At 40.1% G+C, this 14,137-nt stretch overlaps 1 protein-coding gene across 3 annotated transcripts in view; it reads right to left on the reverse strand.

Moving 5' to 3' along the window:
- The window catches only part of USP34 (ubiquitin specific peptidase 34), a 288,791-nt gene that overhangs the window by 1,410 nt on the left and 273,244 nt on the right, over positions 1 to 14,137 (reverse strand). Inside the window, exons 75-79 of one of the 3 annotated variants that reach the window (XM_030827871.1) lie at positions 13,427 to 13,550; positions 3,942 to 4,021; positions 1,594 to 1,734; positions 1,351 to 1,494; positions 26 to 185 (exon numbers count right to left, since the gene is read on the reverse strand). In XM_030827871.1, coding sequence (XP_030683731.1) covers positions 26 to 185; positions 1,351 to 1,494; positions 1,594 to 1,734; positions 3,942 to 4,021; positions 13,427 to 13,550 — 649 coding nt within the window. The remainder of the gene's footprint in view (positions 1 to 25; positions 186 to 1,350; positions 1,495 to 1,593; positions 1,735 to 3,941; positions 4,022 to 13,426; positions 13,551 to 14,137) is intronic. The other 2 variants (XM_030827873.1, XM_030827872.1) reach the window with 2 other exon arrangements.

Here is a 14,137-nt window from a genome sequence, read left to right on the forward strand (position 1 = left end):
AATGATAGTAGTCCATAAAGCTAACCTTTAGTTTTTCTTTCTTTGGCTTCTTGCTCTTGGAGTGAGTTTCTCTGTTGCAGACAAGACCTGCATTTGCTTAAAAGCTCTTGCAGAGTTGGAATTAGAGCTGGGTTTAACTGTTTGGGAGTGTGTACTGACAGGAGCAAAGCAAGCGCCCTCAGGTCCTACAAAAACCCAGATAAAAACATTTCAAATTCTAAAGCCAACACTTTGATGCAGTTGTTCACAGTTAATTGCAGATGTTTATTTTCCCAGGAATCCATTCTTTCCTAAGAATACCCTGGTTTTTCTGGGATTCTTAGAATGATCAAACCAGAAAGCCAGTGTTAGGATACTACAGCATTTCATTAGTTTTTGTTTTTTTGTTTTTTTTTTTGAGATGGAGTCTTGTTCTGTGGCAAGGCTGGAGTGCAGTAGTGTAATCTCGGCTAGCTGCAACCTCCACCTCCTGGGTTCAAGCAATTCCCCTCCCTCAGCCTCCCGAGTAGCTGGGACTACAGGCGCCCGCCACCATGCCTGGCTTAATTTTTTGTATTTTAGTAGAGACGGTTTCACCATGTTGGCCAGGATGGTCTCAATCTCCTGACCTCGTTATCCACTGGCCTCTGCCACCCAAAATGCTGGGGTTGCAGGCATGAGCCACCGTGCCTGGCCTCATTAGTTCTTAAAGTCACTAATAGCATTATTTTATGCCCACGAACCAGTAAGTCAACCCAAAGCCTGAAATAGTGTTTTCTGAAAATGGAAAAGGAAATATAAGAATTTTAAAAACAAACCTTGAAATCATAGTTTCTCAAGTTAAATTCTGACAGATGTCACAAATAGTAAGGTCTTCCTTACTGAACTCTGTCATCTGTTCTGGCTTTTATGCATACTGTGATTTGGGAGGCTGCTGCTCAACATTCTAGCCCATTTCCAGAGTGTTCCATTATTCTAGGACATGGGAGTCTGCACAAGGCAACTAATGCTCTAGATTTAACTGCCTTTTTAAATCAGTAGATCATTAATTGTTACATAGGAGCCACAGGCAGTAATAGAAACATCACAAGTAATGTTTCCAAAAGTATACCCAAGTAGAGATAAGACCACTAAGATGTTCCCTTTATTACCCTTAGCATTTAATGATATCAGCTTGTAGCTTCCAAGGTGATAGAGTGCTACGTACATACAAGGCACAGTGAACGCGTATTTAAAATTTGTTTTTTGTCGTACGTGGCTTAGAGGTCGAATCAGTAAGTTAAAGTTACGAGAGTAAAATCTTATGAAGGCCACACAGTTAACTGAAGGACAGTTTAAAAGTGTGTGCCGCCGTCTCTGCATAGTTCTTACCCCATTTAAAGAAGCACTTGCTTTGGAAATTTCAACTCGGTTGGAGAAATCAGACTGTAGGTTCTGATACTGACTTATCAAGTTTGTAATAAGAGTGCTGATCAAATTGGCACAGTTTGCTTCAGAAAACACTTGACTTTGAACCTGAAAAAGAAGATTTAAAAAAATCTCCAAAAGACCAGCATAATGAAAACACAAGCATTAATTGGAAATGACACATTGAGTTTCCAAAGTACTACGTACCTTTAGAAGGAAATGTGTCATGAACGTGTAGACAATGTTGTTGTTTAAAAAAGTTCTTTCATCCATTAGGATACATTTAATATATTCTGCGAAAACAGGATCTTCACACAAAAGCTTGATGCAATTTTTTGACATAGCAGACTAAAGTGGGGAGAAGATGGTTGAGCACTTATGGTTGAGCACGGAAAAAACTTACACGGAAAAAACATATACTTGTGTATGATGGAATCTGAAGCCACTGAAAATCCTACGTGAAAAGCCATGTCTAACTCACCTATTGAATTTTTAGTTAACAGCAACTATTTTTCATACAGTAAAATGTTACTAATTTAGACTATGGGAGTGCTGGGGGAGACACTGATGCCAAAACTGAACAAATGTTTTAAAAGAAATGCAGGTTTATTATCTAGCACTGAGAGAGTTAACAAGGACTGGAAAAATAAGGCTAACTAAGAATAGGATGTCAATGTTTTCAAGGGCCAAATTAATGTATTTATAGGTAACCAGAGCATATGTTGCGAAAAGACACATTTTAAGAATCAGAATCAATTTATTCTCCAAAATGTTTTAAACTTTACTGTATATTCTCATTAGCAACAGTAATTCTGTAAATACCTTTTCCCCCCATAAACACTGCAAAGGTAAACAATAAATCTTCTTTCCTAATTATCTCACACAGAATCAGTGGTCCCAATATATGGAAATTTTACTAAAATTTGGTTTTCCTGTTTTCAAATAGTCATGGCTCTTAAACACAAGTAGTATGTCTTTAAGCAGATATACTCCGTAGATTTAAATGTGCATTTTAATGATAGATTATTTATATGGAAAAAAGCAATATATATTTTAAATAGGACAAAATTTAGATTTTTATATATATGCATATGTGTATACTTTATTAGAGTAAGCAGCTGTTCATAAGTAAATTACTCAAGGTCAGTCAAGAAATTAGGATTCAAGTAGGACCAAGACCCAGGTCTTGAGATCCTTAACACTAGGAAAAACCTGCGCTGGTCTACCAGTCACAGCCTCTGCCTCTGTTTCTTGCTCAGGATGGCTGCTTCTATAGGACTGGAAGCTTTGGAGGCCTTATATGGTTCGGCTTTGTTTTAAGGGAAATTTGGGGGCACAGTGAGTTCTGTCTGTGATAGAAGTCAAGTGAAGGGAGTCCTGCGGTGCAGAAGTAGAGAAGGCAATAGGTAGTGGGAGAGTACAGAAACCAAGAAACTACCCAAATCAGGAAGAATGAAAAAGAACAGCAGTAGCAGTGGAGAGGGAAAACGAGATCTCCAATGGACTGAACAGAACACTCAGCTCAAAAATCAACTGATAAAGTCATTTTCTGAATGCCTACTATATGCTAAGTCAAGTGAGCTAAGGTCAGTGTATACTAGCCTCTGAAAGATTTCTACTGTAGAGAACAAAGTGGAATTTCTTCAGGGAATGGAGATGACTCTGATAAGGTCTCCACACGAGCTCTGTTTTGGAAAAGTAGAGAAACAACCAGTAGAGTACAGGATGACAAACATCTAGGAGAATCCAAAGCACACCACAGCCTGGTAGGAGGCTGAACCAGACTCAAAATACTTAAGAAAGCATGATGTGGGTCAAGGGTTGCACCTAAGGAAGGTGAGTAAATTCATCTCTTCCAATGGGGTAGAGCAGATGCAACCAGGCAGTACAATCAACAGTTTTTTCAGGGACTGAAGGTAGTGGGGATCTTTTATGCCTGATCCAAGGAATGAGCCAAACCTTAGTACCTCCTCCTCTTCCCAATTCTCCCTTCTAACTTAACAAGTATTATTTATGCAGCCACTTAATTTTAAGGAGTTGGCTCTTAGACACTTAAGGTAGGAACGGTAATCTTTCCTGTTTTCAAGGAGATTGTTGTAAGAAAAGTGCATCAGACCCTTGAAAAACTACAGATCATGAAAAGCTAAAGGACAGACTGCTGATAGGGTTTCTGCTAGAGGTTTTGGAATGGTGGAAAAGAGGTAGAAGCAGGGAGGTGAAGGAGAGGAAGAAGTGGCATGTGCCTTTTCCCCCACTATCTCCCTGTTTTGGATTTTCCCCACCACTGTTGATAATACATCTATAAATGAGAAATCCAATTATAACCAGCTTATTTAAAATATCCTCTATAATACAAATCTACTAAAAAAAAAAATCAAAGGGAAACTAGATGCCTAATATGTAATAGCTAGTATTTTCATTCATACATATTTTACCTATCAAGATTCTAAAACGTCCCCACTTTTCAGCAAGTCTTCAACCCATTGTTCCTAAAATTATTGACCACTTGGCCAGATGAGATTAAAGACCAATCATCTAAAACTCATTTTCTTTACCTGAGTCTGGCATAGCTCAGTCCAAAGTTTGGGGAACAGTGCAAGATGAAGTGGCAAACCTTCATAGGCAACTAGGACACCTAATATTTGAAAAGAAATCAGAACAGGTTATAATTACAAATTATACTACTGAGATACTCAACTCTGCAGGTACAATATTACAGCTATTTCTAGTCATAACTGCATGTTTTCTGTATTTTAAAGAATGTAAAGGGGAAAAATTCATTCCAATGTTTAGTGAAATATCTTAGAATGTGGTACTTTGAATTTATTTATATCCTATACCTCATTCCTGAAAGATATGGGACTTAAACCAACTCTTCTTTTTTGAGTATTAGAACTTTATCTGGGAAAAGAAAAAGTTACTGCAAGTGGCTCCAAGTCTTTCTTGGATTAAGGTACCACTCTGCCTATTAGATAATTTTCATAGAATGGCTAGACTTCAGGAGGGAGGAGGGGAAAGGTAAAAAAAAAAAAAAAATGATGTGGAGAATTAAACATATCTTTCCTCTTTTACCTTCTTTCTTCAAAGATAGAATGACCTTTGTGGTACATTTAAGTAAATGCTGCCCTTAGCACCAGTTTCTTGGCTTGTTCCCAGGATCTTCTAAGTGGACCGCATCTGGCACTATGCCAGAGAGTGCTATTTGGAACCTCTATGAATTTACCTCTCCACTTCTTGACTATTCCAGATGTAAAATATGTCACTAAGATGTGTGCCCCTATCCTCTGTCATCCTATCTCTGAAAGTATAGAAGCTTCATTACCACAGTCCTGAATGAATTTCCCATCTTCCACATCCCCCAGGGTCCCCAGGGCAAGTATAATCATGAAGAAGAAGAAATATAACACAGACCATCCTCCTCCAGTTAAGAAAAGACTATGAGTTAGACCAGGAGTCAGCAAACTTGTTCTAGGAAGGGCCAAATAGTATTTGAGGCTTTATGGCCATGCTCTGTTAACACAGCTCAACCCTGCTAAGCAGTGTGAAGGCAGCCTTAGACAAGAGTAAGGAAATAGGTGTGGCTGTCTTTCAGTAAAACTTTACGAACACTGAAATTGGAATCTCATAATTTTCATATGTCAGAAAATATTCTATATTTAAAAAAAATTTTTAAATATGAAAACTATTCTTAGCTAGCAGATAGCCATGGTTATACAAAAACAGGCAGCATGTGGGTTGTAATTTGCCAAACCCTGGGTTAGACCAAGGACTTGAGAACATCTTACACAGGCAAGTCAGGTCACTCACTCAGACTTACCAAGGATGCCTAGGATCCCTTCCACAGGTAAGCCAATTTATTTTCCTGTCAAGATGAGTCCCTTTAGACACCAAGAGGCAAGGAAATGCTACTTCCCCTTTATCCTAACCTAATCTGTTGGTGTTTGGCAGCATATACCCACCACGGTATCACAACACACATAAGTAAACAAAGACATGTCATCACATCTGTGGCTATAGGGAAGAGGGTTCCTACATTCCCATGTTCCTGTATCCTAATTACTCATCAAAGTAGAGGAGAGGTTAGCAAACTACGGCCCTCAGGCCAAATCTGACCCATGGCCTGTTTTTATATGGACTTGTGAGCTAAGAATGGCTTTTTCTTTGACAACAGACAGTGTCTTCACTCTGTTGCCCAAGTTGGAATGCAGTGGCGTGATCACAGATCAGGGGCAGCCTTGAACCCCTGTGCTCAAGTGATCCTCACACCTTAGCCTCCGTAGTAGCTAAGACTGCAGGCCTGGACAATTTTCTTAAAAAAATGTTTTGGGGCCAGGTGCAGTGGCTCATGCCTGTAATCCTAACACTTTGGGAGGTCGAGGTGGGCGGATCACCTGAGGTCAGGAGTTCGCAACTAGCCTGACCAACATGGAGAAACCCTGTCTCTAGTAAAAATACAAAATTAGCGGGGCGTGGTGGCACATCCCTATAATCCCAGCTACTTGGGAGGCTGAGGCAGGAGAATCACTTGAACCCAGGAGGCAGAAGTTGCAATGAGACGAGATTGTGCCACTAAACTCCAGCCTGGGTGACAGAAAAGACTCTGTCTCAAACAAAACAAACCATTAGCCAAACAAAAAATAGTATGTGACAGAGACCTTGTGGCCTGTGGAGTCTAAAATATTTAGTGTCCACTCTGCAAAAAGAGTCTGCTAACCTCTGAACTAGAGGCTGCTCTGACATTAACCCTCTTATGGGCAAGCAGACTGTATACTGCAATTTCTGTAGTCATTTCTCCCCTACTATCCCCCCAAAGTAAAATAATCTTCAATTTTTTTTTATTTTTTTGAGACAAGGTCTGGCTCTTATCACCCAGGCTGGAGGACAGTGGCACGATCTCAGCTCACTGCAACCTCTGCCTCCTGGGCTCAAGCCATTCTCCCAGCTCAGTCTCCTGAGTAGCTGGGACTACAGGTATGCACCACCATGCACTTTTTTTTTTTTTTTTTTTTGAGACAGAGTCTCTCTTTGTTGCCTGGGCTGGAGTGCAGTGGCACGATCTCGGCTCACTGCAGCCTCCACCTCCCAGGTTCATGCCATTCTCCTGCCTCAGTCTTCCGAGTAGCTGGGACTACAGGCGCCCGCCACCACACCCAGCTAATTTTTTTTTTTTTGTATTTTTAGTAGAGACGGGGTTTCACTGTGTTAGCCAGGACAGTCTCGATCTCCTGACCTCATGATCCCGCCCGCCTCGGCCTCCCAAAGTGCTGGGATTACAGGCGTGAGCCACCGCGCCCGGCCAATTTTTGTATTTTTTGTAGAGATGAGGTTTCACCATGTTGCCCAGGCAGATCTCCAAAGTGATCCGCCTGCCTTGGCCTCCCAAAGTGCTAGGATTATGGGCATGAGCCACGGCACACAGCCCTAAACAATCTTTTTTTTTTTTTTTTTTTTCCTTTCTAGACAGTCTCACTCTGTTGCCCAAGGCATGTTGCAGTGGCATCATCTTGGCTCACTACAGCCTCGACCTTCCCAGGCTCAGGTGATCCTCCCACCTCAGCCGCTCACGTAGCTGGGACTACTGGTGTGTGCTTCCAATGCCCAGCTAATTTTTCTATTTTTTGTAGAGACAGGGTTCTGCCGTGTTGCGCAGTCTGGTCTTGAACTCCTGGGCTCAAGTGATCCAGCTGCCTCGGTTTTACGGAGTGCTGGGATTACAGGTGTGCGTCATCACATCCAGCTAAATATAAAAGCAATCTCTATACCTATTTTCCACAACTACCAAGAAGCCAGCACTACCACAACAAACAAAAAACACCATGGTCTCTAATCACTTTGAAGTGCTATTCTGTTATAAGTATCTCTATTTTACAAGTAAAGATGGAAATAGGCCAGGCGTGGTGGCTCACGCCTATCATCCCAGGACTTTGGGAGGCCAAGATTGGTGGATCACTTGAAGTTAGGAGTTCAAGACCAGCCTGGCCAACATAGTGAAACCACGACTCTATTAAAAAAAATAAAATACAAGAATTAGTTGGGCATATAATCCCAGCTACTCAGGAGGCTGAGGCAGGAGAAATCACTTGAACCCTGGAGGCAAAGGTTGCAGTGAGCCGAGACTGTGCCACTGTACTCCAGCCTGGGGGACAGAGTGAGACTTTGTCTCATAACAACAACAACAATTAAAGAAGGAAATAAACATTTTCTAGGTATGTCAGATCATTATATTAAATTTTCTCATCAATTTTGAGGGCCATCATTTTATCCTAATTTTGCACTTCTTTTGGATGAGGAAATTAGGCTCACAGAAATTATATAATCCTCTCAAATTCATTCCAAAGTCAGTACTGATATAGTTAAGACTGTAGTCTACCCCAGATTTATCTGATTCTAAAGCCCATAAGCTTTTCAGTGTTTTCTGCAGCTTCAGTCCATTTGTTAGCATTTTCATGATTTTCTTCACATCTGCCATCATCTGTACTATTGTTTACTTAATACTTACTTTCTCTCTTTTGAGACAGGATTTTGCTCTGTTGCCCAGACTGTAGTGCAGTGGCCCAATCGTAGCTCATTGTAACCTTGAACTCCTGGGCTCAAGTGATCCTCCTGCCTCAGCCTCCTGAGTAGCTGGGACTACATATACATGCCACCAAGCCCACCTTTTATTTTGGTGGGGGGAACAGAGTCTCACTCTGTTGCTCAGGCTGGAGTGCAGTGGCTCCATCTCAGCTCACTGCAACCTCCACCTCCCAGGTTCAAACGGTTCTCCTGCCTCAGCCTCCCAAGTAGCTGGGACTACAGGCACGCGCCACCACACCCAGCTAGATTTTTGTATTTTTAGTAGAGACAAAGTTTCACCATGTTGGCCAGGATGGTCTTGATCTCTTGACCTCGTGATCCGCCTGCCTCAGCCTCCCAAAGTGCTGGGATTACAGGTGTGAGCCACTGTGCCGGGCCGGCAGTACCAGTTTTCCATAATATTGAAATAACTTATTAAAATTATAAAATCAATGCACAATCATTACAATTAATTTAAACCTTACAGATATATTTAACCTAGAAAATGAAAGCATTCTATAATTTCATCCTTACAGAGTAAAATTCCTCTACTTTTTTCTGTACATGTACTAAGCAATTTTCCCCTTGTTTATAAGAATGTTTATATTCTGCATTTTTTTTTACATTTTTATGTAATTCAATGAACATTCCTATCTTATTTGTTTTCATGTCTCAATATAGGTGAACTATGGTTTATTTAACCAAGCTCCTACTGATAGACATTTGGATTGTTTCCAGTTTTTACCCATTACAACCAAAGTGAAAATAAATATTCTCTGTATATCGGGAGACCAAATTGCCTCCCAAATGGACTCTTGACTAGCACTCCATTGTAAGATCTCCTCTTTCCCCAAACCATATGGGTATCATCTGAGCTTCACTCTATCTCATAGTTTTTTGTTTTTGTTTTTTTTTTTAAGAGAGAGAAATAGGCTGGGTACAGTGGCTCATGCCTGTAATCCTAACACATTGGGAGGCAGAGGCAGACGGATCACAAGGTCAGGAGTTCGAGACCAGCCTGGCTAATATGGTGAAACCTCGTCTCTAATAAAAATACAAAAATTTGCCGGGCGTGGTGGTGGGCACCTGTAGTCCCAGCTACTTGGGAGGCTGAGACAGAATTGCTTGAACCCAGGAGGTGGAGGCTGCAGTGAGCCAAGGTCACACCACTGCACTCCAGCCTGGGCGACAGGGTGACAACTGTCTCAAATTGTTTGCTTTATTAGTAAGTCCGGGCAACTTCTCATGTGGTTGCCAAACACTTTTTTGTGTGTAAACTGCCTATTCATGTCCTTTGCTGATTTAACTTAACATTCTTCACCATCTTACCAAATCCTAAAAATTTGGTATATATTGGCAGTATTGGCTGTTTTATCTGTTAAGTATGCAAACATTTTCCCAATTAGCTGTTTGTGTTTTAATTCAGTTTATGGCATTTTCACCATGTAGTATTTTCAATTTTTATGTAGTCAAAACTTTCAACTTCTTATTGTTTCTGGGTTTTGTGTCCTAGGTAGCATGGTCTTTCAAATCTCATGGCGGTATTCACGTGATGTTATGTTTTCCTTTAATATCTCAATGATTTTTTTCACAATTAAGTCCTTTTTTTTTTTTTTTTGAGATGGAGTTTCACTCTTGTCACCCAGACTGGAGTGCAATGGCGCCATCTTGGCTCACTGCAACCTCTGCCTCCCGGGTTCAAGTGATTCTCCTGCCTCAGCCTCCTGAGTAGCTGGGATTTCAGGTGCCCGCCACCACGCCCAGCTAATTTTTGTATTTTTAGTAGAGACAGGGTTTCGCCATGTAGGCTAGGCTGGTCTCGAACTCCTAACCTCAGGTGATCCACCCACCTCGGCCTCCCAAAGTGCTGGGATTATAGGCGTGAGCCGCCGTGCCCTGCCCCCAGTGAAGTCTTTAATCCTCCTGGTATTAAAGATTTGCCCCATAGACAGCTAACCAGTTATGTTACTACCACCTATTTCCCACCAATTTGAGATGTCATCTTTATCATCTACCAAGTCCTCATGTATCTTAAGTTTGTTGAGGCTATTTACCCACTGTTTTGCCTATGTATTTCTGAACCTATACTACATGGTTTTAATCATTATAGTTTACTGTTGTGAAACATGGGAGAAAAACATCTACATTTGGAAAAAAGGACAAATAAAAAATAAAAATGGTGGGGACAGGTCTGTGATATCTTGATATTTATCTTTCTGATATTTTGAACTGTGAACTATGTATTAAATTCTAAAATATAAAGACTACCGTAACTTTAATAAGTATTTTACAAATCAGCAGTGCCAGTCTCTCTTACCATTGCTTTTTTTCAAGAGTTTTTTTTAGGCTAAACCCTTTGTGTGTGTGTGTGTGTGTGTGTGTGTGTGTGTGTGTGTGTGTGTGCGCGCACGCGCGTGTGCAGAGAGAGAAGGTCTTGCACTGTTGCCCTGGCTGGAGTATAGTGGTGTGATCACAGCTCACTGCAGCTTTTACTTCCTGGGCTAAAGTGATCCTTCCACCTCAGCCTCCCAAGTAGCTGGGACCACAGGTGTGTGACACCACATGTGGCTAATTTTTAAAAATAATTTTTGTAGAGAAGGGGTCTCCCCATGTTGCCCAGGCTTCTGCTGTTTTTAAGTATCAAAATACTTGCCGACACACTGTTTTTTTCAGATGGCAGTTGGCAGCTTTGTTCACTCTTCCTGAATTCTCTTTCCCTTTCTTTCCGTTTCCTCCAACCGCATCCCTCACCATCCTCACTTCAAAAACACTCCAACCCTCTCGCTTATTATTTAGTATCTGCAACTCTACTGTTCTCTGCAATTCAAATCTGTAATTATTATATATTTCTCTTTATCCTCTAACCAATCTTAAGATCTGCTCAGTTGCCCATATAAAAATTACCACAAAGACTTTTCCTCACAACTGCAAATGACTTGCAATCCAATATAGATCTTGAGATGTTCTCACCAATGGTCACAATATTTTAATATTGTGGCCCTTGGACATGTAACCTTAACGTTCAAATGATTAAAGATATAACCGATTTAAACTTACCCTTTTCATTTCTTGTTGCCAAATATAATTTCTTGAAGAAATTATACAAATTAAAATTCTCTACCAACTCTGTGTGGTCATTAATGTGGACTTTCTTTTCTCAAGCCCTTTCCTGGGCCTCTCCTTGGAAACAGTCATTCTGTCAGCTCAAACTGTGGGACACAACTCTTTCCATTTATAGGAGGCATAAGGAATAGGACTGTTTTTAGGTCTTAGACAAAGACCTAAGAACTTTGTATCTAAGACAATGCCCAATTTTCTGTATTAACCAAGAAAAATTTTTTCTTGCTCAATTTGTGAAGGTTTTGATTTATATTTAATGCTGTGCCACCAGTCACATTTGGCTATTTAAATTTATTTTGGTTAAAATTAAAGTAAAAATTCAGTTCCTTAGTCACATTTCAAGTTCTCAAAACTCACAAATGATGGGCTACTGACTATTGTGCGTGGTGGTACAGTCAAAGAATATTTCCATCCTCATAGAAAGTCCTTTTTTTTTTTTTTTTTTTTTTTGAGACTGAGTCTCGCTCTGTCGCCAGGCTGGAGTGCAGTGGCTCGATCTCGGCTCACGGCAACCTCTACCTCCCAGGTTCAAGCGATTCTCCGGCCTCTCAGCCTCCTGAGTAGCTGAAACTACAGGCGCGTACCACCATGCCTAAATAATTTTTTTATTTTTAGTAGAGACAGGGTTTCACCATGTTGGCCAGGATGGTCTCGATCTCTTGACCTCGTGATCCCCCCGCCTTGGCCTCCAAAGTGCTGGGATTACAAGCGTGAGACACCACGTCCGGCCCTTATAGAAAGTTCTATAAAATAGTGCTAATATAGAGAACTAAACCGTATGAGGCAGCACTGATAGTGCTTCATGGTTATAAAAGTGATAAGACTATAAATATCATAAAAGTTGATTCAGCTGATGTGACGGCAAGTATTCTTTCCTTTCTTCCATTTCTCCACGTTTAATTCCCCTAAAAGTGTGCACTTGGGATGACAAGACAACCCAAAACAGGGTAGAACATTCAATATTTGGTTAAAGCTGTCCGAGTAGCTAGAATAGTTCCTCACATAACTTTTAGTATAAATTATATGAACACAATTACCAAAAATTTTTTTTAAAAGTCAGTGTTTTTATAATTCCCCTTCTTTGTATGGGAGCAAGGCTGTACTACTAGAACTCCTGGATATTTTCTTATATCTGATTACTGCCAATGATGGGTTTTGGCCTTTTACCAAGTACCATGACCCAGGTGCATAATCCTGAAATGGCCAATTTGAATATATTCTCATACCCCTACATCTTGGCATTCCAGCCACCCATATATAAAACCAGCTAATAATACCAGGTTACCAGGAACCAGCTTTCAAATCTAAAAATGCTCTAATCACTTGCCAATAAGATGGTTTTGCTGAAGTGGAATTATCCCTGACAGCTGTTACCACTTTCTTCTTCTTGGATAATGAATTCTAAGGTAGGGTCACATCTTCTGCCCTACCTGGAATGGATCAAAACCTTTTCCATAGGAAGGAGAGGGCTATGACTGACGAGGGGCACAAAGAAGACTTGCAGGGTATGGCAATATTTTATTTCTTGATCTGGGTAGTATTTCCACAAGTATTTCATGTCCCACTCTGAAAACTATAGAACATTGGAGAGGATCCTGGCCCATCCCTAATGAAGTCAAGAGGGAGGACACAGACGCCTAGAACTCTGGAAGTCCTGAGATAGAGGACCTCTGGAGGAGAGCTGCATGTCTCCGAAAAACTTATCAGCTATAGGAATGTTACCCAAAGGGAGCAGTTCTCTAACAGCTCTTAGGCACATCACTGCAGAGACAATATTACTAAAAATATTCGAGTCCCCCCACCCCATAATTCACTGATGGTTTTGTTTTCTATTTCTCATCATCTCCGTTTTCAAGTTTCTCTTCTTCTCACTCACCTATTTTATGAGACTTACCTCCTAATTACTCATATATGCACCTCTGCTTCACACTGGCAAGCCCACTGTTTGCTCTTGCCATTGCCAGCTCCAAAGCACAGCTGGCACTATAGATCTGTCGCACCCTCAAGAGCAGGGCTGGGGAGTCCACCTCTACGCCTGCCTCCCTAAGCAGAGCAGTTTTGTTTTTTTGTTTTCAGAATCTGCTGGGCAGATGGTGGAGGATGTGGGCTTCTATGTACAGAAGTGATCAGCCCTACTCCACACTCCTTTATAGGCCAGCTGAAACTCTGGGCAGAACTATTCAATGGAAACCAGTAAGTTGGTGTTTTCTTAATGAAAATTAAAATGTTCCCAAGAATATTAATATTTTTAAACATTCACTTTAAAAAGAAAAAAAGGATTGTCTCATATTTTTTTCTCCCCTTCCTGAATTACTAGGGGCTTAAAATAATTCAGTGGAATTTACTGCTCATCTTTTATACTTACTCAGCTTAACTAATGTTTCAGTAAATTTTTCACAGTTGATTGCAACTCGGCATAATAGATGGATGAACTGATGATAAGAAAAGAAGTAGTCTAGCAGCATACGATCATAAACGTCATCTTTGCCCTGAAGGTTAAAGATGATAAAATGGTTGCACTTAAATTGTATAATAAAGAGCATATTTTGTGCAAATGTAATAAGTTTAACTAAAAAGCTGATTCAATATTTATATTCTATAAGAACCTAGTTTTAAAATCCAAATTTCTAGTAATGTTATGATCTTAATTGTCATAAGTTTGTTTTCAGTGTGCAAATGCTATGAATTAAAATTACCCATTATTTCTATATACTTTAATAAAGTAAAATTACTGTAGGATTTTAAAATTTGACACTTTAGCTCTACAGACATATAAGAAAAATGAATTAAGTTTGACTTTTGAAATAGATTCCAAGTTATTCCTATAATGTTAATTATTTTAAATATTTTATCTTATAAGAACTTCTCAAGTATACTGAAAATCCGAAGATGGCAAGCAAGGGAGAGTGTGAATGAAGTGTGGGTAAAGAAAGATAAAGGGAAAAATTGTTTTTAAAAAAGTTGAAACTAAGATAAATTATCCTGTATCAATGTACCTTGTCTCTATAATTTAGAATTGGCATTATTTTAGAATACGAGTTAGAAGAAAGGAACCAGACTAAAAATGATAACAAAT

Source organism: Nomascus leucogenys, chromosome 14 (genome assembly GCF_006542625.1).
Source record: "Nomascus leucogenys isolate Asia chromosome 14, Asia_NLE_v1, whole genome shotgun sequence".
NCBI lineage: Eukaryota > Metazoa > Chordata > Mammalia > Primates > Hylobatidae > Nomascus > Nomascus leucogenys.